The sequence below is a fragment of the Palaemon carinicauda genome, chromosome 8 (genome assembly GCF_036898095.1).
Source record: "Palaemon carinicauda isolate YSFRI2023 chromosome 8, ASM3689809v2, whole genome shotgun sequence".
NCBI classification, from domain to species: Eukaryota; Metazoa; Arthropoda; class Malacostraca; order Decapoda; family Palaemonidae; genus Palaemon; species Palaemon carinicauda.
The window spans coordinates 35,028,011-35,041,582 of NC_090732.1; the positions used below are offsets into that span (position 1 = coordinate 35,028,011).

General features: G+C 40.3%; 1 protein-coding gene across 1 annotated transcript in view; it reads right to left on the reverse strand.

The window, feature by feature from the left end:
- Positions 1 to 7,445, reverse strand: part of sau (Golgi phosphoprotein 3 homolog sauron) — a 44,620-nt gene extending 37,175 nt beyond the window's left edge. The window contains exon 1 of the mRNA XM_068378558.1: positions 7,108 to 7,445. Coding sequence (XP_068234659.1) covers positions 7,108 to 7,311 — 204 coding nt within the window. The 5' untranslated portion in view covers positions 7,312 to 7,445. The remainder of the gene's footprint in view (positions 1 to 7,107) is intronic.
- Positions 7,446 to 13,572: the final 6,127 nt, after the last annotated feature.

The window sequence follows — 13,572 nt, forward strand, 5'->3', positions numbered from 1 at the left end:
GTTGTCCTTCCACCAAGTCAGTGATGACTTCATCTTCTCGGAAATGGGGATCGAGACCGCTTCTAGCGTCTTGTCCTTTCTCCAGTGAACAGCTAGGTGAAATTGAAGGGGACGGAAGTGCAGTCTCCCTAACGCAATGAACTGGTCCAGGGATGAAAGCGTCCCTATCAGACTCATCCACTGTCTGACTGAACATCGGTCCTTCTTTAGCATGTTCTGGATGCATCCTAGGGCTTGACTTGTTCTGGGGGCCGACGGAAAAGCCCGAAAAGCTTGACTGTGAATCTCCATCCCTAAGTACACTATAGTTTGGGATGGGACCAGTTGGGACTTTTCCATATTGACCAGGAGACCCAATTCCTTGGTCAGATCTAGAGTCCACTTTAGATTCTCCAGACAGCGACGACTGGAAGAGGCTCTTAGAAGCCAGTCGTCCAAATAGAGGGAGGCTCTGATGTCCGCTAAATGCAGGAATTTGGCAATATTCCTCATCAGTTTCGTAAAGACAAGAGGCGCCGTGCTTAGGCCAAAGCACAGGGCTTGAAATTGGTAGACAACCTTCCCGTAAACGAACCTTAGAAAAGGTTGGGAATCTGGGTGGATGGGGACGTGAAAGTAAGCGTCCTTTAGGTCTAAAGAGACCATCCAGTCTTCCTTCCTGACCGCTGCTAGCACAGACTTTGTCGTCTCCATGGAGAACGTCTGCTTTGTGACAAAGACATTCAGAGCACTGACGTCTAGCACCGGCCTCCACCCTCCTGTCTTCTTTACCACTAAGAAGAGACGGTTGTAGAAGCCCAGGGATTGATGGTCCCGGACTTTGACTACCGCTCCCTTTTCTAGTAAGAGAGACACCTCTTGCTTCAAAGCTAGTCTCTTGTCCTCCTCTCTGTACCTGGGAGAGAGGTCGATGGGAGACGTTGCTAGAGGGGGCTTGCGCAAGAACGGGATCTTGTACCCCTCTCTGAGCAACTTCACAGATTGTGCATCTGCGACCCTGTTCTCCCAGGACTGCCAGTAGTTCTTGAGTCTGGCTCCCACTGCTGTCTGAAGAAGGTGGCAGTCAGACTCTGCCTTTAAAGGACTTGGTACCTTTCTTCTTAATCCCACGTCTCCCTTCGGCACGAGCACCTCCTCTGCTGGAGGCTCTGCCACGAAAGGGCGGAATAAATCTGGATGCTGGAGTATCCATCCTGGGTCTAGACACGGTAGGCAAAGGGGTGGCTTTGCGGGCAGATGACGCAACCAGGTCATGCGTGTCTTTTTGAATCAAGGAGGCAGCAATCTCCTTGATCAACTCCTCTGGGAAAAGGCACTTTGAGAGAGGAGCAAACATAAGTTCCGATCTCTGACATTGTGTTACTCCAGCTGACAAGAAGGAGCAAAGGTTTTCCCGTTTCTTGAGGACCCCGGAAACGAACGAAGCCGCAAGCTCACTGGAACCGTCCCGTATGGCCTTGTCCATGCAGGACATAATGAGCATGGAAGTTTCCTTGTCAGAAGGAGAGGTCTTCCTGCTCAACGCTCCCAAACACCAATCCAAAAAGTTAAAAACCTCGAAGGCTCTGAACACTCCTTTCATCAGATGGTCTAAGTCTGAAGGAGTCCAACAAATCTTGGAGCGTCTCATGGCTAGCCTGCGGGGAGAGTCTACTAGACTTGAGAAGTCGCCCTGGGCAGAGGCAGGAACTCCCAAGCCGAGAACTTCTCCCGTGGCATACCAGACGCTCGATCTGGAAGCGAGTTTCGCAGGGGGAAACAAGAATGCTGTCTTCCCAAGGTGCTTTTTGGACTGCATCCAATCTCCCAACACTCTTAAAGCTCTCTTAGACGAGCGGGCGAGGACGAGCTTCGTAAAGGCAGGCGCGGATGACTGCGTGCCTAAAGCGAACTCAGATGGAGGAGAGCGTGGGGCTGCAGAAACAAACTGATCAGGATACATCTCCTTGAACAGCGCAAGAACTTTCCTAAAGTCCAAGGAGGGAGGCGTGGTCTTGGGTTCGTCGATGTCCGTATGCGGGTCGTCAAAGTGTGCAGCGTCGTCATCATCAGAGTCCATCGTCTGAATACTGAGGAGGAAGCGGCAAAGGAGTAGGAATTGGCTGGTCAGCTGTGTCCGGCAGCACGGGTGCATGCGTGACTGCACTGGACGCAACGTCATGGAACTGTTGGCCAGTCTGTGAGCTGGCAACAACCATAGCAGCGCGGGGGCGCAAAGCGTCTACTCCTGACTGTCTAGTCTGCTGTGGGTGAGTAGTGGTAACCACACTGGGTTGCGGAGGTTGACGCACCGCGTCAAAACAAAACAACTTAGGTTGTTGTTGTAACTCGCGAACGTCAACGGAGGGTTCCGTGCGTCGCTGAACGTCAACATGCGGCTGGCAGGGTACACTGCGCATGGGTGGCGGGACTCTCACAGCTGGAGTGCGGGAGAAGGTAGCCTCAGCGTCCACTGGACGCACAACCGTGGTTGGTTGTAGGCTAACGGGTGCAGCGTCAACCTTCTCCGCACGAAAGTCCTGCATTAAAGACGTTAACTGCGTCTGCATGGCTTGCAGCAAAGACCACTTAGGGTCTACAGTAGCAAGTGCGGCAACAGACGGTGTTACTGCCTGTTGCGGTACCGCTTTGCCTCTCTTAGGAGGTGTGCAGTCATCGGAAGACTGCAGCGAGTCCGAACTGACCCAGTGGCTACAACTGGGCCGTTGGACTTGCTCGGAAGGGACCGACTTGCGTTTAAGAGGCCGTGAGACCTTGGTCCATTGTTTCTTCCGAGAAACATCTTCCGCAGACGAGGAATAAATGGGCTCTCTCGTCTTCTTGTGGGTGGGGCGATCTTGGTAAGATACGTCCGAAACCACGGAGGGAACGTCTGTCCGCTGATTAAAGCCTGTCGAACCCTTTGGTCGTACGACATTGCTTCTCCCCTGGGCTTGGGAGCTTGCAAGAGGTCCCGGACTGGGAGGACGACAGGCACGAACAGACGCACCCTCAAGCGCAACACTAACACTTTCCACAACACTACCACTCACTTTGTCACTACCCACTGCACTCTTACCCTTCAACTCCTTGACGTCTGCCATGAGTTGGTTACGGTCACTCGCCAATGAATCGACTCTCTCACCCAGAGCCTGGATGGCACGCATCATATCTGCCATCGAAGGTTGTTGAGTGCTAGAAGGGGGATCAGGAGCAACCACTACAGGGGAAGGAATAGGTTGTGGGGCATGAGGAGAGGAAATATCAACGGAGCGAGATGAACTTCTCCTGACTCTATCTCTCTCTAGCCTACGTGAATATTTCAGGAATTCGAGAAAATCGAATTCCGAAAGCCCAACGCATTCCTCACATCGATCTTCCAATTGACAGGTTTTACCCCGACAATTGGAACAAACGGTGTGCGGATCGATAGAGGCCTTCGGAAGACGCCTTGAACAGTCCCTAGCACTACACTTTCTGTATTTAGGGACTTGAGAAGGGTCAGCCATCTTGAATTAGTCAAAGGGGAATTCAAAATCTATCCAAGTCGTCAACAAATAATCCAAAAATCAATAAAAGAATGCAAGGATGTATTGAAGATAACCTTTGCAAAGCGAAAGCTAATAACTAGAAATGTGTACTTCACCAAAATCTGTGAAAACCAATCCAGTAAGCAACAGCGAATTTAGTAGGTCTTGCCGGTGGCACGACAGAGAGAAAATTGGTTCTTTGTTTACATGGAGTACTAAGTACCTGCTCGACAGATGGCGCTGTTGATGTACACCCCCTCCTGCATAGCGATCGCTGGCGTATTTTGACCGTAGGTTTTTCTGTCGGGCAGCAGAGCTGCAGCTTATATAATCACCGGCTAAGTTTAATATTGAAAAATAAACATTAATAATTGAATGAGTAGTTAAATGAGAAACAATTCAATTGCATATTTTTTCTTAAATACATCTATGAAATGAAATAAAAATAATTAATTGTACATAAATCCTCCTTTGGAAAATAAAATTCTCACTGTTATTTTGGACGATTTCATATTTAGCACAAATTTCCTAAACTCTATAATGGCTGAGTTCATTAAGGGTGAAAACGGAAAGCCCATGTTAGTAGTGAATGGACATTTATTTGTTAAAGACAGGCAAATGCAAAATTAAATATATTGAAATTGCCATAAATTTTCAAATTACTGTAAATGTCGTGCTTTAACAGTAAAAGATGTTTCCATTTCTAAAGAACATAATCATTCAGGTGATACAGCTGAAACAAAAGTGCGAGAATTTATGGAAAAAGTTCAAGATGACGGAAAAGGTACACGTGACTAACCTCATTTGACTTAAATGTGCAAAGATGTGTAAATGAAACTTCAATAAATCTAAAATATTCATTAATTAAAGAATGACTCCTCTATGGTTAAGTAAAGTATGCTTAGGATTCGAATAACATAAATTTCGAAAAATTGCTTATTCGAATATCTTGTAATTCGATCAATTGTAAATTCGAACAAATACACATTTGAACAATAGTTTTCGAAATACAGTAAAGTTTCGCGACCAATTGTCCTTCGAATAATTGTTTTTCGAAAAATCGTCCGCATACAATCACACATACATTTAAACTATAAAAAGGTTGTGAGTTTTGGAATAAATATTCTCTATATAAGTTTGAAATGTTCTTCCCCTAATAAAAGTTCTAGTGAAAAGAGGGAAGTGCCCACATACACCATTATCATATAAGAATTTAAGTATTGAATGTCTCCAAGTAGTATCATATGGCTTCTGAATATCAAAGAATATGGCAACTGTGATTTACTTTCATTCAAAACCTCTACACCATTGTTTCTAAGGGAAGCAACATGATCTAGATCTGAAAGTTGTGAGGGAGAAAAGACACATCCCCCTTACTTATTCGGCCTCCAGAGAAGACCAAATGAGCACAGACAGGAAGGAGGGGGATACCACAGAAGATGAAAAGTCTGGGAGAATCTCTTTCGACTTTTCTTCTTCGGCGAAACAGTTCCCACTAGAAGGATGGCTGCTCTCAATGCTAATCACAGGGAGACACCTCTTGCAGGAAAGTTCTCTGCACAACAAACAAGGGTCTGTGTCTAAGAAAGAACAAAAGTGCCACAAACAGAACCAGATGTAGCCGGACAGAGCTGCAAGCAGTTTTCTCAGATGACAGTGCAATCATCCCCAAAGCTATATAATAAACAAAGTCTGAACAGCAACAGAAAAACGGAGAGAGAGTGGAGCATGTCTGCACTCACCTGAGGCTAATCAAAATGTAGTTATCAATGGTAACCACCGCTTCTGCTAGGGGGTTGGCTGCCACTTTGCTGTTTTTTTTTTTTTTTCTTTTGCACAAACACTAGCTCACACTGATAAATCTCCAAATACAGTAAAAGAACGAGAGTTTGTATAAGCGTCGGAACAAATAATGTTTAATTGCAAGCGAAACGAGCTACAGCAGAGCAAAATGACAAAAACCAATAAATTATTACCTCAATTATTAAGGAGATAATTGAAATACAATGAACACTGCTTCAAACGACTCCATAGAAAATGGGATGGAAAATCACATTTTCTATGTGGTCGGAAATTCTGGGAAACAAAAACTTGTGTTTTGACCATGTTAGAATAAGCTTTTTTTTCTTTTTAATGTGATGACTAGGTTATGTTGATGACTGTCAGAAGCAACATATAGTGGTACACAGTATTAAGGTTTTTCAAATGTAACTGATGAGGATACCTAGAGCAAAGCCATACAGGTAGCTTTTCAGTTATGATAGTTGACCCACCATAACGCAAAAACTGTTTCATTATAAAAAGTGTTCAAACCATCACAAGATACTGTATTTTGAAAACCAGTCCTGTTTTCTACAAACCATTTATTGCACTGTTCTATAATTTTACCTATTTATTCACATAGTTGATTTGATAGACTAATATTATGTATTGAAAACTTAAAAGGTGTTTCTTTAGAAACATTATTGAATGTCTCATAACACAATATTAATTCATTGAAATAACACTAAAAAAATAGCCCACGGGATAACACATGTAGTGAAACTTATTATGCTTACTTGAACGTAAGGGGCAATGAGATATTAAATTACGATTGCTGCAAGTTACAGCTGAGCAAAGACCAATTGTACCACATGATAAGTCAGACTATCAAAATAATGCCAAAATACTAAAATATGGGGTAACGTACGTAGTGAAACATGTTCCACTTGCCAGAACATGCGAAAGAGATAATGTTAACTTCAGAACGAAGCAAGCTATGGCAGAGAAAATAGCAATACACAATTAAATAGTGCTAATTTGGTTTATAAACATACAAGTACATACATTAATCATGTAAGGAGGTTTTTGTAGTACTGTACATAGAACATGGTATTGAAAAATCACATTTTTTGATCGGATGGGCTGGAAAACAAAAGCTCTAGTGTTCTAACCATTTATCATTTTTATTCATTACGGTAACCTTTCTTTTGTTACGATGACTGCCATTCTATGACTGATGGAATCAAAATTCTAAAGAAGTTAATATAAATATCATGAAATAAGACTAATACACTGTACATTCTAAGGAGTTCCAAACATTATTGATGATGATACCTAGCTTGAACAGATAGATTTTCAATTATTGTAGTTGACACATCATAATTCAAAAAACCATGTATTTCCGACATAATTCATTACTAAAGAAGATGAAAAACACCAGTAAATAAACGTCGTAGCAATGGTGTTTTCTGCCAATCGTTTATTGTACTATTATATAACTTTACCGATAGAATCATTCTGACAGTTGTTGCTTGTTTAGGATGGCCTAATTCTACCTTGTCATACCTTGCCTAGGATATGAAGGCTTTAATACCAATAAGATAAGGAAAAGATCTATCTTTACAACCTATAAGTGGAAGTAATATTAAGCTAAAACAGCAAACTTTGACTTATAGTGTCGCAATTTGACAGGTGAAACGGCCACGTCCGTACAATGACAAACATCCCCGGGGGCAACCTCTGGCTCTGCCAACACACTTAACGCGCCCACATCCACGCCCTTTCCGGTCTGCCAGGCAGACAAAGACCTTAGCGAGAGACAAAACACAAAACTCACCTCTTTGTCCTTAAGTCCGAGCAACAAAACTTCTTCCATTAAAGTCAATCTGGTCTCCTTTGAATCCCCATCTTCCATATCATCATCATCGCCACCACTCGAGTGTCTCCTTTTCTTCTCATCATCACTGTCGTTTAATCTATTACTCTCCTGCGCATCCTTCGGCACATTCCTACGCTGGATGAGTCCGTCTGGGCGATTCATGGTGTCAGACTTACATAAATGCAATAAAGAATAGTTTAAAAAGGCGTACACAAGTGCCAACTCAACACATAGGAGGAGACCATAGTACCGTAAACACTACACTGACCCTTATCCACATTACTACTACGCATGCTCAGAAATGCCTCTCTCGTTCAACCACAATAAGCGAGTTATTTCCTCCTACGTGGGATAACAATGTGACGTAGTATTTTCAAAATATAATTCAAATATTCACCAATGACACTTTATATGAGTTTGTATATAAAATATTGGAATAAATACTAAAAAGAGTAAGAGGAAGCCTATAACAGAATACAGAAAACGGATAACTTTGATGTGTTCTACCATTTTCTTTTATACTTGTCACTAATAGTTATTTATTTTTTAAGAAATTTCTACTAACTTTACTATTATACTACTGTTCATGAAAACCGTCATATTTAACAAGAAATAATCCTTTTACATAAAAAATGCAAAATAATGATAAAATTCTTTTGAAAGATAATATATATATGATACTAGGAAGAAGAATGGAAGGCAATGCATATAGAAACAGTGGATTTACCGTAACTAGACATTTAATTACCACATGCATGGACATCCGTTTGATAGAGTTACAATGGAGCAAAATTATAAGTTTCCACACACACACACACACACACACACATATATATATATATATATATATAGAGAGAGAGAGAGAGAGAGAGAGAGAGAGAGAGAGAGAGAGAGAGAGAGAGAGAGAGAGAGAGAGAGAGAGAGAGAGAGAGAGAGAGAGGCCTATATATAATTTCCTACACCCATTGACGCAAAGGGCTTCGGTTAGAATTCGCCAGTCGTCTCTATCTTGAGCTTTTAAATCAATATTACTCCCTTTAGCATCTCCTAATCTCCTATTTCACGTTTCATAGTTCTCAGCCATGTAGGCCTAGGTCTTTAAACTCTTCTAGTGCCTTGTGTAACCCAATTGAAAGTTTGGTGAACTAATCTCTCTTGGGGAGTGCGAAGAGCATGCCCAAACGATCTCCATATATCCCTCATCTTAATCTCCTCCGCAACATAGGGCACTCGAGTAATCTCTTATAATTTCAGTTCTAATCCTGTCCTGCTATTTAACTCTCAATATTCTTCTGAGGGCTTTGTTCTCAAATCGACAATATCTGTTAGCTATTGTTTTATTGCCATACCACGATTCATGTCCATACAGTAATACCGATCTCATTAAACCAATATATAGCCTGAATTTTATATATAATTTCAGGCGATTTGATTTCCAAATTTTACTTAACCTAGCCATTATCTGATTTGTGTTTTTCCAATTTTTCATTAAACTCAAATTCTAAAGATCCTGTGTTGGAGATCTTAGTTCCTAAATATTTAAATGATTCCACCTCATCAACTATTTGTCTTTCCAATGATATTTCTTCTTCCTTTACATATTCCGTTCTCATCATCTCTTTCTTTTAGTTATCTAGAATCCAACCTCATGTGATATTTCACGCATTCTGGTGAGCACGCTTCGCAAGTACTGTGGTGTTCTGCTAATAAGGACAACATCATCAACATACTCTAGGTCAGCTAACTTCCTGTTACCAATCCAGTCCAATACTTCACCATCCCCAATTGTTCTACACATTAGAAAATCCATGAGGATGATAAACAACATAGGTAACAACACATTCCCTTGAAGTATTCCACTGTTCACTGGAAATTCATTTGATAGGACACCACTAATACTAACTTTGCATTTGCTATGCTCATGAACAGACTTGATAAAATTGACACATGTAACAGGAACTCCATAATAGAGCAGGACTTCCCACAAAATTGGCCAGTGCACATAATCAAGGGCTTTTTATAGTCCCCAAATGTCACCAAAAGAGGATTTATATATTCTACACATTACTGTACCACATGTCTTAAAATGAACATTTGGTCCATACAACGTCTACCTTTTCGAAATCCTGCCTGTTCATCTCTCAGGTTTTCATCAAACTTTCTCTCTCGTCTCTTTAGAACGAGCATACTATATATATATATATATATATATATATATATATATATATATATATATATATATATATATATATATATAGATGTATATATATATATATATATAGATGTATATATATATACATATATATATATATATATATATATATATATATATATATATATATATATATATATATATATATATATATATATATATATATATATATATTCCCGACAACTGGCGTAAGTGTGATGCCTCTGTAATTATTGCAATCAGTCAGATCTCTTTTTTTGGGGGGCCATTTTCACCAACATTCCTAACTCCCATTCATCAGGTTTTAGTCTCTTTCTGCCATATTCTACAATGTAATCTTGTAAGTATTCTGGGAGTCACTTAAATGTTTTGCCAATATCATCTCAGCAGTTATTCCTTCGTATCCAGGGGCTTTCCATTTCTTGAATTTTTTTTAAAGAATAGCTTCAACTTCAAACACACTGAATTCATTCATGGACACATCAAGGTCTCCCCTTCCTCAGCTTCAGGTATATCAATCAAATTAATCCCTTCATCTCTCATATTCATGACCTCACTAAAGTGTTTACCTCCAACGTTGTCTTTCTTCATCTTCTGTTGTTATAACAGACCCATCTCTCTTTTTGATGGGTATATACTTCTTCATTGCACCAAAAGAGAATTCATTAATAATTCTATGAGCAATTCTCACACCATAGCCACTTCCTGAATTCATTACTTTGTCAGCCTCATCTGCTTTCCTGTCTAAATAATCTCTCCAGTCATTCCTGGCTTTTCTTTTAACTTCACTATCAACACTGGAATAATTAGCATGCTCTACCTTCTAATTTTCATTACTTCCTCGAAAACTTTCAACAATCAATTTCTGTCTTTGTCTCCTTTTTATAGTATCCTAAGTATCATTTGATATCCATAGTTTCCTCCTTGTAACTGCATGTCCCAAAACTTCACTACCAACTGACATATATGTTCTTAATATCACACTATTCTTCATTAATTGTCTGCTCTTTGTCTCCTAAAGTCTCTAAGACTACAAATCGATTCCTACATTCAATTGAAAATATTTCTCTGTACTCATCTTCTAAAAGCTTAGTTGTATCAAACCTAAGTATTCTATCTACATTTCTATTTGGTGCTTTCAGTTTTAATTTCAATGTGGCAATGAGCTGGTGATCACTACTAATATATATATATATATATATATATATATATATATATATATATATATATATATATATATATATATATATATTTATATATATAGATAGATAGATAGATAGATAGATAGATAGATAGATAGGAAAGGAAAAGGAAAAGACTTGATTAAAGTTGTTACGGTAATTTCTTCTTATTAGTGAACATCGACGGACTCACAATGAAAACAAATATATAAAAGATATCGTATTTATACAGCAGAATAGATCCCTGGTGATCCCAGCCAGTGGAAGGCCAAAGCATTATTAACAGAGCACATAGAAACGGCCATTTTGTGCTGGTTTTATTCTGCAGAAATTCCTTTAGATGTTTGTGCCGACATAAATCAAGTTACATTCTTAGCATAGAGTACTATTTACTATGTTATTATCATCTCTAGAGATATTCTTAATCAACATATTTCTTAAAGTACAACTTTATTTGAACACTGCCTTTCTATCTAATTTTTTTTAAAGAAAAAATATTTGGGATTACAAAAATTAGTAGCAATTTCTTCGATTTTAGTAAAACTTTCCTGTATGTAGGCTACTCAGGGCTGCATATTCTAAGCGCCCTAAAGTACATAGGCTAGAGGAAAACACGAATACTTAATTTTTCAGTGCCCCTGAATAAGATTCTATATAGTAGTTATTTTGTGGCTACAATGCATATTTTATGCCTACCACGTGTTAACTTTCATGGTTTCTACACACACACGCATATATATATGTTTGGAAGATTGAAAGACGTGCACGTGTTTAGGGGTATGGCTAACGGTATGTCTGATAATTTTTTGGTGGAAGGAAAATTAGTTGTAGCAAAAGAGTGGGGGAATAGAGTAGGTGGATGTAAAAGGGAGGTAGTGAGGATTGAAGAGCTAATAAAACCGGGAGTAAAAAGTAAATATCAGGAAAGGTTGAAAATGGCATATGATGAGGTGAGAGTAAGAGAAACTGGCAATTTAGAGGAGGAGTGGAAGTTAGTAAAAGAAAATTTTGTTGGGATTGCAAGTGATGTATGTGGCAAGAAGGTTGTTGGAGGCAGCATGAGGAAGGGCAGTGAATGGTGGAATGAAGGAGTGAAGGTGAAAGTGGAAGAGAAAAAGAGGGCTTTTGAAGAATGGCTGCAGAGTAATAGTATAGAGAAGTATGAAAAATATAGAGAGAAAAAGGTGGAAGTAAAGCGCAAGGTACGTGAGGCAAAGAGGGCAGCTGACCTGAGGTGGGGTCAGGGATTGGGTCAGTCATATGAAGAGAATAAGAAGAAGTTTTGGAAAGAAGTGAAGAGAGTAAGGAAGGCTGGCGCAAGAATTGAAGAGACAGTGAAAGATGGAAATGGAAGGTGGTTAAAAGGAGAGGAAGCAAGGAAAAGGTGGGCGGAATATTTTGAAAGTTTGCTGAATGTTGAGGATAATAGGGAGGCAGATATAATTGCTGTTCCAGGTGTTGAGGTGCCAGTGATGGGAGATGAGAATGAGAGAGAGATTACAATAGATGAAGTGAGGAGAGCACTAGATGAAACGAGAGTAGGAAAAGCATCTGGTATGGATGGTGTGAAAGCTGAGATGTTGAAGGAAGGGGGTGTGACTGTACTTGAATGGTTGGTGAGATTGTTTAATATGTGTTTTGTGTTGTCAATGGTACCAGTAGATTGGGTTTGTGCATGTATTGTACCACTATATAAGGGTAAGGGAGATGTGCATGAGTGTTGTAATTCAAGAGGTATTAGTTTGTTGAGTGTAGTTGGAAAAGTGTATGGTAGAGTATTGATTAATAGGATTAAGGATAAAACAGAGAATGCGATTTTGGAAGTACAGGGTGGTTTTAGAAGAGGTAGGGGTTGTATGAATCAGATTTTTACAGTTAGGCAGATATGCGAGAAATATTTAGCAAAAGGTAAGGAGGTGTATGTTGCGTTTATGGATCTGGAGAAAGCATATGATAGAGTTGATAGGGAAGCAATGTGGAATGTGATGAGGTTATATGGAGTTGGTGGAAGGTTGTTGCAAGCAGTGAAAAGTTTATACAAAGGTAGTAAAGCATGTGTTAGAATAGGAAATGAAGTGAGTGATTGGTTTCCGGTGAGAGTGGGGCTGAGACAGGGATGTGTGATGTCGCCGTGGTTGTTTAACTTGTATGTTGATGGAGTGGTGAGAGAGGTGAATGCTCGAGTGCTTGGACGAGGATTAAAACTGGTAGGCGAGAATGACCATGAATGGGAGGTAAATCAGTTGTTGTTTGCGGATGATACTGTACTGGTAGCAGACACAGAAGAGAAGCTTGACCGACTAGTGACAGAATTTGGAAGGGTGTGTGAGAGAAGGAAGTTGAGAGTTAATGTGGGTAAGAGTAAGGTTATGAGATGTACGAGAAGGGAAGGTGGTGCAAGGTTGAATGTCATGTTGAATGGAGAGTTACTTGAGGAAGTGGATCAGTTTAAGTACTTGGGGTCTATTGTTGCAGCAAATGGTGGAGTGGAAGCAGATGTACGTCAGAGAGTGAATGAAGGTTGCAAAGTGTTGGGGGCAGTTAAGGGAGTAGTAAAAAATAGAGGGTTGGGCATGAATGTAAAGAGAGTTCTATATGAGAAAGTGATTGTACCAACTGTGATGTATGGATCGGAGTCGTGGGGAATGAAAGTAATGGAGAGACAGAAATTGAATGTGTTTGAGATGAAGTGTCTAAGGAGTATGGCTGGTGTATCTCGAGTAGATAGGGTTAGGAACGAAGTGGTGAGGGAGAGAACGGGTGTAAGAAATGAGTTAGCGGCTAGAGTGGATATGAATGTGTTGAGGTGGTTTGGCCATGTTGAGAGAATGGAAAATGGTTGTCTGCTAAAGAAGGTGATGAATGCAAGAGTTGATGGGAGAAGTACAAGAGGAAGGCCAAGGTTTGGGTGGATGGATGGTGTGAAGAAAGCTCTGGGTGATAGGAGGATAGATGTGAGAGAGGCAAGAGAGCGTGCTAGAAATAGGAATGAATGGCGAGCAATTGTGACGCAGTTCCAGTAGGCCCTGCTGCTTCCTCCGGTGCCTTAGA